Consider the following 17,501-nt stretch of genomic DNA (forward strand, 5'->3'; position numbering starts at 1 on the left):
GCGTGATTTGTATGTTTTCCCCATTCTGTGGGTTGTCTCTCTACTCAGAGTGTGCCCCTTTTGTCTTGTGCTGTGAGCAGGGAGTAAATGTTACAGAGCCCCTGTGTCTCTGTGACTGCTCTCAACTTCAGTCACCCTCTGCCATCTTTAAGTCACATTTGCACACCAGCACCAGCCGCAGAGGGGACATCCCATGAGCATCAACTCACAGTATTTCTGTTGCGGATTACAATGATTTTCACAACAATCTGGAAAGGCCCGTTTGCCCTCGCCCTCAGGGCAAAAGTAGTCAGGACAGCAAGGTGAAGCCACAGTACAAGCTGCTTCTGCAGAGAAATATTTCGTACTAAAAATTTTTCTTAATCTCTTTTCCATGGGACATATCAGAATAGAGGGGATTCTAAAGTATTTCATTTTATTAACTTGCCAGCACTGAAGATTTTTAATGACTCCTGGATCCGAACTTGATTTCTTAATTAGACTTAAGTTTAGCCATGGTAAACATGAAAAAGACACGTTGCAAAGGTCTGAAGTAATTCTCGATATTTGTCCATAGGCAACTCAGCTCACCGAGCGCCCGGCCTGTGTAAAGAAAGATTACTCCAACTTCATGGCGTCCCTGAATCTGCGCAACCGCTACGCGGGCGAGGTACTTCTGTCCCTGTGTCCAGGGCCCTTTGTAGTGTCCTCTTGTTCTGATGCCAGTCAGTTCCTTCCCAGTGGAAAATGAATGAACGGTCTGGTGAATGTAGAACTCACTTATTTTAGGTAGATGTGAAGGCCTGGGGCCCCGGGAACATCAGCACAGTCTGGACCATTTATGGCAATTGTTCACTACACTGGCTACACTGAAGCATTCTGTTTTTCTGGCTTTTTTTTTTTTTTCAAGCGATAGCAAACATTTATTGAGCGCATTATCTGGGGCAATTGTAAGGTATACATTCTGTTATTCCAATTTTACAGATAAAGAAACTGAGGTTTCTAAGATTAAGTAACTTACCAAAGTCACCCAGGCAGAGCGGGATCAAGAGCCACATCTGACCATCATGAGGGCTTTTGTCCACCATACCGCAGTTTGTCTCAGCCTGACAAGTTGCTTCACCTCTCTGGGCCCCAGTTTTCTCATCTGTAAAACATAGGAGCTAGCCTACGCCATTTCAGAGGTTCCTGAAAGTCTGTCGGTGGCCTGGTGTAAGTGAGAGACTTACTCCCCACCAAGAGCTCTGCAACTTGCTTATTCCAACAGTCACTCTTCCCATGAGCCCCAGCAGTGGAACCCATTGCCCCCCTCAGCTGCCACTGACCCTGCATTCCCAGTGACCACAAATCGCTCTGAGGGTCTCTTCCATGTTTTGGTTATGGGATGTCTATTTTTGTGGGTAGATTTGGTTTTGGAAGCGGTCAGATCTCCTCTGTAGTCAAGTCTTTTTAAAAAATTCTTGGGGAAAAAAAAATGTGACTTTTCAAATAATGAGGCTGATCTTTCTGTTTGAGTCACTGATTGATTCTGAAGGAACTTTATTCAGCCCATGTTCATGCAACCCTACATGGGCCAGACCCCAGGCTCCGTGCTAGAATACAAAGATAACAGGACCAGGTCCCTGCCCTCAAGGACCATCCGGTATGGTGGGAATGCCAACACATATTTTTAGAAGAGAGGTTCCCCAAAAGCTATGAGCAGTGGTAGCATTGTTGACATCATCCTGCATGAGCTCTAATTTAGGACAGTGAAGCATCCACCAGTCTTGCCTCGGGCACGGTTAGGTGGCTGCCAGCGTCTCGCCCATGTGTCTAGATTACTTCCGCCTGTGCTGACATGCATGCTTCTTGCAGGTGTATGGAATGATTCGTTTCTCCGACACCACAGGCCATATATCTGATCTCAACAAAATGATGGTCCAAGAGCTGAACACAGCATTAGACCTTGGGAGTCCGCAGCACTACACTCAAGCCATGTTCAAGCTGACGGCGATGCTCATCAGCAGCAAAGGTGAGGGACCTCTGGGCTCATTTGTTAAGAGAGTATTTGATTTGCCTTCATCATCCTTAGTGAGATGGAGTTCTGATTAAAGAAACAGCTGGAGCGCCCCCAGTGGAGACCTTTGTGCCCTCTCTGGTTGGTGAAAGTAAATAAAAGGCCATTGTTGGCATAGCCAATGCTGTTTTGCTGACCCAGGGAGATCGTGGGTTCAGCCCATGTTCGAGGCCTCTGAACAGTGTGTGTTTGGTTCTAGATTGTGACCCACAGCTCCTCCATCATCTGTGTTGGGGTCCCCTCCGGATGTTCAACGAGCATGGCATGGAGACTGCCCTGGCCTGCTGGGAGTGGCTGCTGGCCGGCAAGAATGGAGTGGAAGTGCCGGTAAGACACCGATGGCAATCTGCTCTTGAGGGCGGGGCAGAGTGAGAGATGGAGAGACTTGTCCTGGCTCCTCAGCTGACAAGCCTGAGGACTCCAGGAAAGCCTCTCAGCTTCTAGGGCGTCAGCCTCCTTCTGTGTAAGATTGTAATATTAATGCCTGACTACAGGACTGTCATCGTGACTAGCGGGAAATATAGGTTAAAAGCATCCCAGTGGTGCCCAGAAGCTGTTATTTTTCCATAGCTCAGTAGGGGGAGCCATTTCTCTGAGATTGGAACACCTGTCAACATGCAGTTGTCTGTCCACAAGGATGTTTCTTTGAGCCTGCTAACTTTGGGAGGAACAGCCTTCCTGTGTCCCTTTTTCTGAAGTTGCTGCTGGAGGGGACCCACAGGGAAAGTCCTGTCTGCCCTTTCAGATGATTGGATGAACACCTAAGAAGAGTTTTATTTTTCAAAGATCCAGTTAATTTTCATGGTAACAGGGAATTTGATGTGTTTTTTCTGTTTCTTAAGATCAGTTAAGTGGTCAAAGGAGTGTTTTGTTTTTCTTGTCCTCTGAGGAAAATTGGAATATTTCCAAAGATGGAATTAGAATGTTCCGGGCAAGTGGTGATGGCAATAATCATAATACTTCACATTTGCCTGGTATTTTATAACTGTGTGGAGTTTGTGTCGGGCACACCAGTCAGAGTTTGAGGAAAGGTTTTGGTCCAGTTGTCTTCTGTGGGAGATTAGTAAACTTTGTCAGGGAGAGGCACTTGCCCCTGCTTCTCAGAAGAATCGATTAGGGCCTTGGGCTTACCAGGAGTGTCAGGACCCTTTCCGTATGGAACTAAAGTGTGCATGGGTTCTCAAGCCGGCCAGCTCTGCTGTCATCAGAGAGTATGCAGAAGGGCCTAAGGGAGTCACACTGTAGCCTGCAGGGCTCTGACCCCAAAGCAGTATTCCTTATCTGTATAATGAGAATAATGAGAGCATTTATGGCATAGAATTGCTGTGAGGATTAAATGACTATATTCACCTCTCAAGCCAGGAACAGTGCCTAGCTCATATTAAGCTATCGGTAAGTGCTAACTGCTGTTGTGGTGGCGGCTGTTGTCATTACCAGGCAGAGGATTCTTCAGTGACAGCTGTACACCATTGCCATCATATACAACCATTTTCTCTCTGTCATCCGTTATGTTTTATTTTCATTTATTTTACTATTACATTTGCTATACACCTTATTTATTTTTTCTAATAGTCAAAAACCTTTCAAAAAAATTAAGAAAAGGATTTTTTAAGGCTTAAGTATTCAAATATTTTCCATTTCTCACATTCTTCAATCTTCTGTATACCCAAATTTGCCCAAAGAACTTCCTTTAGCATTTCTTGTAGTGCATCTTCATTTTTTATGCATCTGGATATTTTTCCTGGCTCTAGGATCCTAAGTTGATAGGTTGTTTTGTTGTCATTGTTGCTTTTAGCACGTTAAATACATCTCCTAATGTCTTCTGGCTTGCATTGTTTCTGGAGAGAAGTCAGCAGTCGTCATTATCTTTGTTTCTCAGTGTATGTTATTTGCATTTTTTTCTTTCTTTGGCTAATTTTAGGATGTTGCCCTTTATTTTTGATTTGTAGTAGTTTGCCTATGATGTGTCAACATGTGATATTCTGTGTATTATCCTGTTGGGATTCATTTAGCTTCTAAATTTAGAGATGTAGGATTTTTCATCAAACTTGGAAATTTTAGGACAGTATTTCTTTAAATTTGTTTTTTGCCCCAATTTCTCTTATTTTGAGATTCTAGTTATATATATGTTAATGAGTTGATATTGTCCCATAGGTCATTAACATTCTCTTCAGTCATCTTTTCTCCTCCGTTTCATTTCGGTTCATTTTAATTGGCCTGTCTTCCAATTCACTGATGTTTTTTTCTGCCTTATTCATTCTGTTGGTAAACCATTTTATATATTTTTTTTATTTCAAATATCATTCTCAAATTTAGGATTTTTATTTCTTTTATGTAGTTTGTATTTTCTGGTGAGAGTCTGTGTGTCTTTCCTATTCTTTACATCTGTACCTGTATAACTTTGTATTATAATTACTGTTAAGTTCTTGTCAGGTCTGTTCTAGTATCAGGGTCATCTATGAGTTGGTTTCTGTTGACTTTTCTTTAATGTTTTAAAATTTCTGATTGTGTACTAGATATTATGTATAGAAAAGCAGTAGAGACTAGGGAGCCCTACTGATTTATTTTCAGAGAATTGGTCTTATGTCAGGTAGTTAAAATGAAGATTACTTCCCCCTGCCCCCAAGGGGCTAGTCTTAGCAAGAAGCATGGGTTCTTTCTGCTTTTCACCCCACTTTCACTTCCATTTTTTCTTTTCAGCAAAATTAGGAAGAGCAGTCATGGAGGGATTTTTATGTCAAGCAAATTATTGTTCTGTTTGGGGTCTTTCAGATTCTAGTCTGTCTCCCCTGCCATCACCAGTAGCTGTGCTGGCTTCAGGTCACTCAGCCTTTGGATGGCCTTGTCCACCCACTTGTACCCAGACCCAGCACTGGCTCACAAGCTGCCAGGGCTTTCCTCATCCACCACTCTTCAACAGTCTGACAGGTGTGTGCGCACGCGTGCGTGCGTGCGTGTGTGTGTGTGTGTGTGTGTGTGTGTTATCCAGGTCTTTCTTGCTATTAGCTCAGGATTGAAGGCCATCTGTTTTCCTCTGACTCCCCACCTCTGCCTGTGCGAGGACCTCCTGTCCAGGCCCAGCAGCACCCAGCAGGCTTTTCTACTTTTATTCTGTGTCTTTTATGTATTGAATTCCAGTTTTTAATCTTTTTAATTATAAAAACAATATATGCTTATTATGGAGAAGTTGGAAGGTATGAGCCTAATGAAAAAAAATCATTTATAACCCTAGCTTCAGAAGCAGTCGCTGATGGTATTTTGATGTCTTTTGCATTCATGGGGTGATAAAGAGCTAGTAAGCTTATTGATCTCATTTCAGTATTAGGACACTTCTTGTGAGGGTCTGGAGCCTTTATTCACTAAAGTAGAAAAGAACCCTGATCTCTTGGTACAGTGCTCAAATTCATGACTCATTAATTTTTTTAATTTTTTAACTTTTATTTTTACGCCTACAGCACCCGGTCTTCCTAGGTGGTCTCCCATCCAAGTACTAACCAGGCCCTACCCCGCTTAGCTTCCGAGATCAGACGAGATCGGGCGTGTTCAGGGTGGCATGGCAGTAGACTTCCAATCTCTTTAAATGTAATCCTTCCCTCTGTTCAGACAAAATCTTTACAGCCATCTCTGACTCCCCTTTTCATACTCCCACAAATGATCCTCGGCAAATCTTGTCAGATTTACCTTTTACCTTGAAGTGTATATCCAGAAACTGGCCACTTCCCATATCCCAGCTGCTGCCCCCTGGCCCTAGCCTCCTTTGCCTCTCTCCTGGAATAGGGAGGCAGCCCCTGGCCTCCCTGCTTCTCCCTGTCCCCTCTCCACCTTCTCCATACACAGTCAAAGTGAGCCAGTAAAACGTGGGTTAAATCAGGTCCCTCCCTTGCCCCAGATCTGTCAGTGCCTTCATGTGCTAATGCAGAATAGAAGGCAGATTTGTTTCTGTGAGCTGCAAGGCCCCTGTGCACCTCAACCTTGTTTCCCTCTGCTTCCCTCGCTTACCCCACCATAGGCACAGTTGGGTCCCTGCTGTCTCTGCCCTTTGGTCATGCTCCCGCATCTCCTCCAGGGCTTGTCTTAGCTGTCCCCTGCCCACCCTATCTGAAATGTCACACAAACACACCCATTCACTCTTCCAAGCCCCTTCATAGCTGTTTTCCCCTTGGCAGAGATCGGTGTCCAGTGTCTGTAGCTTGCTTCTCTTGTCTGTGGCTTTACCATAGACTGGGTGGACATGTTTGTCTTCCTTATGCACCATTTCCAGAGCCTAGAAGGCTCTGGCCCAGAAGCAGCAACCAGGATGTATTTGTTGAACAAATGAATGGGTATGCGGCCTCAGCTATGGCTCATCGGCCCTGGTGGCCCCACGGTTTTTTCCTCTATCCTAACACTTATATATGGCAGCAGGAAACAGAAACCGGGCACAGGACCTTGATCACTAAGAGTTCATCTTCTTCATGTTGCAGGCAGTTCGTTGATATCCCAGCCCCTTGTCTGTGACTCTGCTACCTTTAGCGTGTGGACTTTGTCCTCACCCTCAGGGCCTCCAGATGGCTTCTGTGCCTCCAGGCAGGAAGGAGGGCAGAGGGCCAAGGCAAGCACCTCCCGCCCTTCTTCCTCAGGGCCTCACCTAGTTGATGCTCACCTGCTCATTAATGCTAATGAAAACCTGTGGCCACCCCAATCAGCAGAGGCCTAGGTGAGGGTACCTGTGACTGGTTACTCGGCCACCCACACAAAACCATAGGAAGGAGGGGATGGATCCAAGCCTCAGTTGCTACCTCTCTTCAGGGGGTTCTGGACGCCCTTGAAGGAGCTGCCTGGTGGTGTCAGGCCAACAGGGAAGACTGCTCCCTGCAGAACCTCTTGCCCAGCTCAGTGGCATTTGCAGCCTCCAACTCACCTCGTGGTTATTCGTCAGCCCAGTTAGCGGCATGAAGGCATTGTACAGGGTTCGTGAGGGGTGGAGAAAAGGAACTAGATTTTGGACCAGAATCTGGTCCTGCCTTTGCCAGGTCAGAGCCTGCCATCGTAAAACAGGACACACAGAACAGAACGTGGCCTGGCAATAGTTCAAGAAAGGGCTTATTGCTAAAAAAGGTGGGAAGTGGGATCACGGATGATCTTTATTTTAATTCATACTTTCTTCGGTTTTCTAAATGTTGTTCAGTGAGCATCTATCCTTTTTATAATTAAAAATAATTAACACATTTCCATGCTTTACGAGGAGCTAAAAGTCGTGTATTTGCAGTTTATGCGAGAGATGGCAGGGGCCTGGCAGATGACAGTGGAGCAGAAATTCGGCCTTTTTTCTGCGGAGATAAAAGAAGCAGACCCCCTGGCAGCATCGGAAGCCAGTCAACCCAAACCTTGTGCTCCCGAAGTGACCCCTCACTACATCTGGATTGACGTATGTGCCTAGGCCCCACTGCTCCCCCAGGCTCAGCTGTGCTCTGCCCACTCTAGCTGCAGGGGCCTGGCTCAGTGAGCACAGGGACCCGGGGTTATGACTGTCTTACCTAGGGGCCCTCGGTGGTGCCAGCCTTCTTCCCAGGCCACTACCGACCTCTCCCTGATTCCCTGACCCACCCTCCTGAGCTCAGAGCACCTCAGCTGATGACACTGACTCAGGGTAGGCCGGTGGGCCCCAGCACAGCAGCATGTTCTTCTCCCTGCTCAGTTCCTGGTGCAACGGTTCGAGATTGCCAAGTACTGCAGCTCTGACCAAGTAGAGATCTTCTCCAGCCTGCTGCAGCGCTCCATGTCCCTGAGCATCGGCGGGGCCAAGGGGAGCATGAACCGGCATGTGGCGGCCATCGGGCCCCGCTTCAAGTGAGAGGTTCTCCTTCTCCTTGGGGTGGTGGCGCTGAGTTGCTGGTACTATGGGCATTTTCCACGGAGGTTTCCTGTGGTTGGTCATTTATTTAGCAGAAAACGACCAAGTCTCCAGTATGTGCAGGGCTCCTGGTAGGGAAATCTGGACACGAATGGCCTGGCCCACCGCATCCTGCAGAGCTGGGGCAGTTGGGCATCGTTGTGTCCACAGCAAGGGAGTGTCCAAGAAGCTGGTTCATTCAAGGGCTTGGAGCACCCAAATGTTGGGCAGCCTTTCTAAATTGGTTGGGGTGGGTGGCAGCAAAATGTCACCATTCTAGTGACAAAGTGGTGAGTAAAAATCAGCAGGTTGTATGATAAGCTCAGGCTAGGGGTTCAGCAGTAACTTTGAGTATATCACTTTACCGCTCTGAGATGTCCACAGAAAATTTCTGATTGTGCTGACTATATACAAAGCCCTGGGCAAAACATCAGACACACCAAGGGAGGACACATAAATTCCTTCAGGACATGTGGCCTGGTGAGGGTCCTCAAGCTAGGTGCTGTGACCAGGGTTGGGTGCTCTGGACACAATAGGAGGGGCCAGACTGACATAGAGAGGGACCTGAGCTGGGCCTGCAGGTGCTTGTGTGGTCAGACAGAGGGAAGGTACGGACCCCCTCACTGGGGTATGCCACTTCCCTTACTTGTACCCCTTCCTGCTGCCCAGCAGTGACACTAGCTCTGTCTGCCCCTCCCCTGAGCTCTAGACCCGCTGGGCACTCCCCACCCCCAGGACCATGCTTCTCAAACCACTACTGGGAAGAGCTAGTTCTCTTTCTCCCTAATTTTAATGTCATGGACCTATTCCTTTATCAAATACAATGAAAATGAATTACTAGAAAAGGATCCACACTGGACTATGTGAAATTGCAATGTGAAATTGTGGTGGAAATGAGCAGGTGCTCCCTCTTCATTCCCATACTTACCTCGTCACAGACCAGCATGCACCTGGCAGAAACCAGATGCTTGGTAGATTACTTCTTTTTAACTTTAATTAAATGTTCTACCTTTGTAGCACCTATAAGTGACTACATTTCAGGGAGTAGTTTCCAGATAGTTTTTAGACGGGAGCTTCTGGCCAAGGCAGATTAACACACACATTGTTCATTTTTCCCCAACAAAAGTGAAGGTTTAAGGAAAACCTTTCCTGAGACATTTTGGGTACAGCAAACCTGTGAATAGTAATTAGCGGCTGATAGTGCGGTCCTGGCACCCTAGAGCTCTGTCATCTGGAGATGTGCCCTAAGCCCAAGGCCCTAGTGGTTTGCAGAAGAGGCAGGGACCCCTCGGAGGTTTGTCACAGGCCATGTGACTCTGACTCATTCCCGTGCTCTCTCGTAGACTGCTAACCCTGGGGCTGTCCCTTCTGCACGCCGACGTGGTTCCAAATGCAACCATCCGCAATGTGCTCCGTGAGAAGATCTATTCGACTGCCTTTGATTACTTCAGGTACTCCCTTTATTGTGCCATGCCCAGCTCAGACAGTATCCCCTGTTGTCCCTGACCACTAGAAGTCACAAGAGGAAATGGTTTACCTGGTTTATGCCACCAACTTCATTCAGCAACCCTGATGAGGATTTGAATATCCTCAACCCTGTGCTGTGTACTTAGCCCTATGAGATGAACAACAATTCAGTTCAGTTGACTTAAGGAATGAAATGCATCCATTTAACTTTCCAAGCGACAAATGGTTATTGCACAAATAATTGCAAATACTTGCCTCCTGGGGCTTTGCAAGTGTAGGTGGTGATGTTGTAGGGAGACAGCTGCAGTTGTACAATCTACCACAAGCATGCCATTCAGCCAAGCGCTGAAGACATTGCTGATTATAGTGGTGGAGGTGGTCACCACAGGGCTCAGAAAATCATCACACTTTACTGTGAGGGTTAATGAGATACTTGTTGCCGATGACGAGCCTTGGGTAACCTCTTGTCACTAAGAGATCATTGCTATCGCCTCTCATTGCTTTATAATATGCTGCCTTCTAGTCCCTGACTCCAGGCACTCAACTCTTGTCTTCTTGTGGTTGTTTAAAGTTGTTCCCCAAAGTTCCCTACTCAAGGAGAAAAGAGGCTGCGTGAAGACATCAGCATAATGATTAAATTTTGGACTGCCATGTTCTCAGATAAGAAGTACCTAACAGCCAGCCAGCTTGTTCCTCCAGGTAAGGGTTGTTCTGAGCAGTGCAGCTGCTCACAGTGGTGGAAGCTGAGGCATGGGGTGGAGGGTGGTAAAGGATGGAGGTGTGCCAGGGTCAGCCTTGAAGGAGCTAGGTCAGAAGAGCAGTTAGGGCCCAGCCGTGCCTTGGCTTTGGCCTTGCTACACAGTCACCAGAGGCCCAAAGCCTGCCTGGCCACCACTTCTCCAGCCCCAGCTGAGCAGCATGAGTAAGCCCACGAGGCTCTGAGCAAATGCTACTCAATGTAACTTCTTCCAGCACCAACTCTGTTCACCCACTGCATTTCTGATTAGAGACAATCAAGTAGACAGGTGGTTCGACAGGAAGGGATCATGGATGCACCACCCCTCAAGGATAGGCACTTGGCCCCCTGGAGTTGGGGAGCTGGGGATAGTTTTCTAGAAGAGGTGATATATGAGCTGAGTTTCTAAGGACAAATAGAATCTAGCCAGTAAAGAAAAGATGCTGAAGTGTAATCAAGTAGCAAACTTCCAAAAGGAAACCACGTTCTTGTTTCTCTAAGCTCAGAGCTGATCCCACACCGCAAATTAGAGATGAGATTTCTGCTCTCAGACCTGCACCTGACAACCTGACTGCCAGGAAAAGAAAAGAAAAATGAAATTGCAGGCACAATAATTTCCTAAGTCAGCTTCCTGGCTCCACTTAGAACAAGGCAAACAACCCTTATCATCTGCCCCGACGAGTCCTCAAATTATTACTGTATTAAAAGACTACATGATCCTGGAGATCAAATAACTGCCTTCATTTATCAAGATCACTACTATATTTGTTTTATTCTATTTTAACAGCTAGGAGGACTATAATAAATTTTAGTAAGCTTTTCATCTAGAATGGTGAAATAAAGAACTTCTTGGATGTCTAGGTTAGTTCTGCAAAGCTATCGTCGACTGTGTCTCCCCCTCCATGGTCCTCCACTGATTACCTTATCTCTGGTGAAAATCCAGACACTTTATTCTAGTAGCAATAATGTGTTTGCCCACAGATAACCAAGACACTCGGAGCAATCTGGATATAGCGGTTGGCTCTCGCCAACAGGCCACGCAAGGCTGGATCAACACCTACCCTCTATCCAGTGGCATGTCGACCATCTCCAAGAAGTCAGGTCAGTTGAAGGTGTGCCGAAAGATCCCTCAGGTCTAAGTCACATCCTGGCGGCTCAGATGGTAGACAGAGCACTGAAAGACAGCTTCCCCTGGGTTCTAGAAATGAAAGACAGACCAGAGACCTCCAAAGAACACATGTATGGCTCCTCTTTCCTTCCCAGGCATGTCCAAGAAAACCAACCGGGGCTCCCAGCTGCACAAGTACTACATGAAGCGCAGAACACTGCTCCTGTCTCTGCTGGTAAGGCACCGCCCACCACACACCCAAAGCCCCAGGAGGGGCAGGGAAGGGAGCAGAGCAGCATATGGGGGCAGAAGTTTCCATCATCTGTCTCATCTCACCAGGCCACCGAGATTGAGCGTCTCATCACCTGGTACAACCCGCTGTCGGCCCCAGAGCTGGAGCTGGACCAGGCTGGGGAGAACAGCGTGGCCAACTGGCGGTCCAAGTACTTTAGTTTGAGTGAGAAGCAGTGGAAAGATAACGTGAACCTCGCCTGGAGCATCTCTCCTTACCTGGCCGTGCAGCTGCCAGCCAGGTGAGTCCAGGTCACACCTGCCTGACAAGGGCCTTGCCAGAGGTCCAGTGTAAGGGGGCCTGAGCAGGGAGGAGTGCAGTGTGTCACTGCCAAGGACAGTCAGGGAAGTGATCTTAGCAGGCTGGTCCTCCGCCCTGTACATTCACCCCGCACAGACGCCTACAGGGTGCCCCAACCCCTGGAGCCCAAGGAGGCCACATTGGCACATTCAGGGCCCTGGTTTTATTCAAGGAAGAAAGAAGTACATAGAGGCTGCCACTCCATGGAGGTGGCCTGGGGAAGGTTTGGGTTTGTTCCAGGATGTCATCTTTCAGTGGCAGGCTACTCGGAGGAGGCAGCCAGCCACTGAATGTACTGTGAACTCTCCTATGAAAGTCTTACAGGGATAGAACTCCTAGATCAGTGGTAGCTGAGAGGGACTTCTAAGGCCCTGTGTGCAGTCCCACCCCATGTGAATGCGTGCAGGGATGACCTTTCTTCCCCAAGAGCGCACACTTACCTACTGACAGCCTCCTCCTTCTGGTTCTAATTCATTCAGTCCTCTGGATCAGGACCAACCACAGCCTAAGAGTGTTTATGGAAAGTCTACCTTGCGTTAGCCTGAAAACACACCACCCTCCTACCTGCTAAAGTGCCTTCTCACCCACGGGCTGCCACTCCCTAGAAGTACCACTTTAGGGGCCAGGGCAAAGGGGTGTTCTGAAGGCAAGGACTGTAAAGGGTGGTGATGTTGTAGGGAGACAGCTGCAGTTGTACAATCTACCACAAGCATGCCATTCAGCCAAGCGCTGAAGACATTGCTGATTATAGTGGTGGAGGCGGTCACCACAGGGCTCAGAAAATCATCACACTTTACTGTGAGGGTTAATGAGATACTTGTTGCCGATGACGAGCCTTGGGTAACCTCTTGTCACTAAGAGATCATTGCTATCGCCTCTCATTGCTTTATAATATGCTGCCTTCTAGTCCCTGACTCCAGGCACTCAACTCTTGTCTTCTTGTGGTTGTTTAAAGTTGTTCCCCAAAGTTCCCTACTCAAGGAGAAAAGAGGCTGCGTGAAGACATCAGCATAATGATTAAATTTTGGACTGCCATGTTCTCAGATAAGAAGTACCTAACAGCCAGCCAGCTTGTTCCTCCAGGTAAGGGTTGTTCTGAGCAGTGCAGCTGCTCACAGTGGTGGAAGCTGAGGCATGGGGTGGAGGGTGGTAAAGGATGGAGGTGTGCCAGGGTCAGCCTTGAAGGAGCTAGGTCAGAAGAGCAGTTAGGGCCCAGCCGTGCCTTGGCTTTGGCCTTGCTACACAGTCACCAGAGGCCCAAAGCCTGCCTGGCCACCACTTCTCCAGCCCCAGCTGAGCAGCATGAGTAAGCCCACGAGGCTCTGAGCAAATGCTACTCAATGTAACTTCTTCCAGCACCAACTCTGTTCACCCACTGCATTTCTGATTAGAGACAATCAAGTAGACAGGTGGTTCGACAGGAAGGGATCATGGATGCACCACCCCTCAAGGATAGGCACTTGGCCCCCTGGAGTTGGGGAGCTGGGGATAGTTTTCTAGAAGAGGTGATATATGAGCTGAGTTTCTAAGGACAAATAGAATCTAGCCAGTAAAGAAAAGATGCTGAAGTGTAATCAAGTAGCAAACTTCCAAAAGGAAACCACGTTCTTGTTTCTCTAAGCTCAGAGCTGATCCCACACCGCAAATTAGAGATGAGATTTCTGCTCTCAGACCTGCACCTGACAACCTGACTGCCAGGAAAAGAAAAGAAAAATGAAATTGCAGGCACAATAATTTCCTAAGTCAGCTTCCTGGCTCCACTTAGAACAAGGCAAACAACCCTTATCATCTGCCCCGACGAGTCCTCAAATTATTACTGTATTAAAAGACTACATGATCCTGGAGATCAAATAACTGCCTTCATTTATCAAGATCACTACTATATTTGTTTTATTCTATTTTAACAGCTAGGAGGACTATAATAAATTTTAGTAAGCTTTTCATCTAGAATGGTGAAATAAAGAACTTCTTGGATGTCTAGGTTAGTTCTGCAAAGCTATCGTCGACTGTGTCTCCCCCTCCATGGTCCTCCACTGATTACCTTATCTCTGGTGAAAATCCAGACACTTTATTCTAGTAGCAATAATGTGTTTGCCCACAGATAACCAAGACACTCGGAGCAATCTGGATATAGCGGTTGGCTCTCGCCAACAGGCCACGCAAGGCTGGATCAACACCTACCCTCTATCCAGTGGCATGTCGACCATCTCCAAGAAGTCAGGTCAGTTGAAGGTGTGCCGAAAGATCCCTCAGGTCTAAGTCACATCCTGGCGGCTCAGATGGTAGACAGAGCACTAAAAGACAGCTTCCCCCGGGTTCTAGAAACGAAAGACAGACCAGAGACCTCCAAAGAACACATGTATGGCTCCTCTTTCCTTCCCAGGCATGTCCAAGAAAACCAACCGGGGCTCCCAGCTGCACAAGTACTACATGAAGCGCAGAACACTGCTCCTGTCTCTGCTGGTAAGGCACCGCCCACCACACACCCAAAGCCCCAGGAGGGGCAGGGAAGGGAGCAGAGCGGCATATGGGGGCAGAAGTTTCCATCATCTGTCTCATCTCACCAGGCCACTGAGATTGAGCGTCTCATCACCTGGTACAACCCGCTGTCAGCCCCAGAGCTGGAGCTGGACCAGGCTGGGGAGAACAGCGTGGCCAACTGGCGGTCCAAGTACTTTAGTTTGAGTGAGAAGCAGTGGAAAGATAACGTGAACCTCGCCTGGAGCATCTCTCCTTACCTGGCCGTGCAGCTGCCAGCCAGGTGAGTCCAGGTCACACCTGCCTGACAAGGGCCTTGCCAGAGGTCCAGTGTAAGGGGGCCTGAGCAGGGAGGAGTGCAGTGTGTCACTGCCAAGGACAGTCAGGGAAGTGATCTTAGCAGGCTGGTCCTCCGCCCTGTACATTCACCCCGCACAGACGCCTACAGGGTGCCCCAACCCCTGGAGCCCAAGGAGGCCACATTGGCACATTCAGGGCCCTGGTTTTATTCAAGGAAGAAAGAAGTACATAGAGGCTGCCACTCCATGGAGGTGGCCTGGGGAGGGTTTGGGTTTGTTCCAGGATGTCATCTTTCAGTGGCAGGCTACTCGGAGGAGGCAGCCAGCCACTGAATGTACTGTGAACTCTCCTATGAAAGTCTTACAGGGATAGAACTCCTAGATCAGTGGTAGCTGAGAGGGACTTCTAAGGCCCTGTGTGCAGTCCCACCCCATGTGAATGCGTGCAAGGATGACCTTTCTTCCCCAAGAGCGCACACTTACCTACTGACAGCCTCCTCCTTCTGGTTCTAATTCATTCAGTCCTCTGGATCAGGACCAACCACAGCCTAAGAGTGTTTATGGAAAGTCTACCTTGCATTAGCCTGAAAACACACCACCCTCCTACCTGCTAAAGTGCCTTCTCACCCACGGGCTGCCACTCCCTAGAAGTACCACTTTAGGGGCCAGGGCAAAGGGGTGTTCTGAAGGCAAGGACTGTAAAGGGAGGCATTCTTTGAGTGGTGAGGTAGGATAATTACTGGTTAAAACAGTTCTGGCATTTTGTTATAGCTGATCATAATGCTGTTTATTGCAAATACGTGTATTCGGAGTTACCAGTGCGTCGACAATGTATACTGTGTTTAGATAACGCTTGGCATTGAGCTGTATTCCTCCAGTGCAGGGCTCCCTCCGCCTCTCCCTCCGCCAGTGAGGCCACCCCACCCATACCCTCTGTGTCTGTAGGTTTAAGAACACAGAAGCCATTGGCAATGAAGTGACCCGTCTGGTTCGGTTGGACCCAGGAGCCGTTAGTGACATCCCTGAAGCTATCAAGGTAGCGTAGTGCGTGCCGAGTCCTGGGATCAACATGCCCAAAATGCCTGAAATGCCTGGAAACTAGAAATGTGACATATGTGACAAAAACCTGATGACCTGAGTGGTATAATGATTTTTCAATCTCTGGTTTTCCTCTCCTCACGTGAAGCATTTGTTGTTTACAGTAGAAAAATACTGAATGTGCTTCACCCTATTTGAAGTTGCGCTGTTATACATAACTATCAGAAGCCTTTTCCCATATTGCTTTAAAGGCTTTAAGTCATCACTTTTCTAGACTGTCCTTATGAAGTGGGATGGAGCCGGGTATTTCGAGAGGGGCTCAGGGACTGCCGGAGCCAGACCATCTCCCTGCTTCCTTCCCAGTTCCTAGTCACCTGGCACACCATCGATGCTGATGCGCCAGAGCTCAGCCACGTGCTGTGCTGGGCGCCTGCAGACCCACCCACCGGCCTCTCCTACTTCTCCAGCATGTACCCGCCGCATCCTCTCACGGCACAGTATGGGGTGAAAGTCCTGCGGTCCTTCCCACCGGTGAGCCCCATCCTGCTAAAAGTGGCCTCAGTGGGACTACCTGGCAGTGTTTAGGTGGAGAGATGAAAGACAGGCTTTATCTCAAACCTGGATGTACGCCTGATTAAACATTGGTCCATCTTAGCACATGTCTTTACTCCCTATTTCTGTTCACCTAGTCATAGAAGATAGATTTAGTTCTATTCAGATGTGTTTCCTAGTTATATTTCTTTGTAACTTTAATTGAGTTAAAAAAGGAAGTTTACTTAAGTTTGGTTCCAGTTGTAGCTGTGTAGGCTCATTGCCCAGCAACCCCACATGACAGGCATAGTGACAGTAGAATGTTCCAGACTCTGAATTACTGCAGCCCCAGCACACAGGTCTGCTCACACAGCACACAGGTCTCAGCCCTTGTCCCCAAGCAGGCCCCCAGCAGTGAACACCGGTGGACCCTTCTCTCTCTTGTTCTCTTTGCTTTTCTCACCAATCATGTGTTTTGAGCCATTGGCCTTTATCCTCTCTGTCCTCTTGGCTTTCCAGCATTCTCAGTCCTGCTGTGGTCTCCAACGAGGATAGTGTCCTGTAGTCTGAGTGACAGCAGGGCCAGTCCCAGGTTGGGGCTGGGGGACAGAGGACGGGAACCTGGGGCATCCATCCATGTTGAGTTGTTCACCTTTCCTAGAGGTAGGGAATTGTCCCCTCTCCCCTAGGATCATGGTCACTTCTCCTCCTTTGCAGGACGCCATCCTGTTCTACATCCCCCAGATCGTGCAGGCCCTCAGGTATGACAAGGTAAGGCTGTACCTACATGTGCTGTTGTTCTCTTCACTCTGAGAGCTACGCTGGGCTCTAGGGAGGGGGCTCTTGATGATGAGGACACACTGCCCTGCCCTCAACGCCTAGCCTGGTGAACAGGCATGTCTCCAGTCCAGGAGATCGCAGGCTATGCTGGGCCTCAGCAGCAGGGCCACTGACCTGTGACCACGGTCCCCAAGCTCCTCTCACACATACCCCTGGCTATAGTTGTCATTAGTGTCCATTGCCAGGACGCCCCCAGTCACCCAGCTCATCCTGAGGCCCAGTCTCGCTCTGCAGAGTGAGCAGGTTCTACAAGCATTCCCAGCCACTTGCTCAGGTTGGGTAGCCTGGCCTGGGTTCCCTACTCATTGGATGGGGATCCTGAACCCGGCTCCTTCGTCTCTTCAGTGGGAAGTATTGAGAAGGAGTAGGTGAGATGACGAATGTATTAGTTTGCTAATTGGGCTGCCATAGCAAAGTAATATGGCCTGGGGAAAGGGGGAGTTTTAAACACCAAAAATGTGTTTTCTCACAGTTCTGGAGGCTGGAAGTCTGAGACTGAGGTGTT

The 17,501-nt window shown here is 48.3% G+C and overlaps 1 protein-coding gene and 1 non-coding gene across 2 annotated transcripts in view; one reads left to right on the forward strand and one right to left on the reverse strand.

The window, feature by feature from the left end:
• PI4KA (phosphatidylinositol 4-kinase alpha) overlaps positions 1–17,501 on the forward strand; it is a 129,322-nt gene that overhangs the window by 99,666 nt on the left and 12,155 nt on the right. The window contains 13 exon segments of the mRNA XM_023528293.1: positions 557–649; positions 1,834–1,990; positions 2,235–2,362; positions 7,284–7,442; positions 7,713–7,864; positions 9,251–9,358; positions 9,946–10,073; positions 11,092–11,211; positions 11,374–11,453; positions 11,558–11,751; positions 15,533–15,623; positions 15,989–16,156; positions 16,874–16,927. Coding sequence (XP_023384061.1) covers positions 557–649; positions 1,834–1,990; positions 2,235–2,362; positions 7,284–7,442; positions 7,713–7,864; positions 9,251–9,358; positions 9,946–10,073; positions 11,092–11,211; positions 11,374–11,453; positions 11,558–11,751; positions 15,533–15,623; positions 15,989–16,156; positions 16,874–16,927 — 1,632 coding nt within the window.
• On the reverse strand, positions 5,482–5,600 carry LOC111737103. Its single transcript, XR_002779351.1, has one exon. It is a non-coding gene; the product is annotated as a 5S ribosomal RNA (ribosomal RNA).

Source organism: Pteropus vampyrus, unplaced genomic scaffold (assembly GCF_000151845.1).
Source record: "Pteropus vampyrus isolate Shadow unplaced genomic scaffold, Pvam_2.0 Scaffold23, whole genome shotgun sequence".
NCBI classification, from domain to species: Eukaryota; Metazoa; Chordata; class Mammalia; order Chiroptera; family Pteropodidae; genus Pteropus; species Pteropus vampyrus.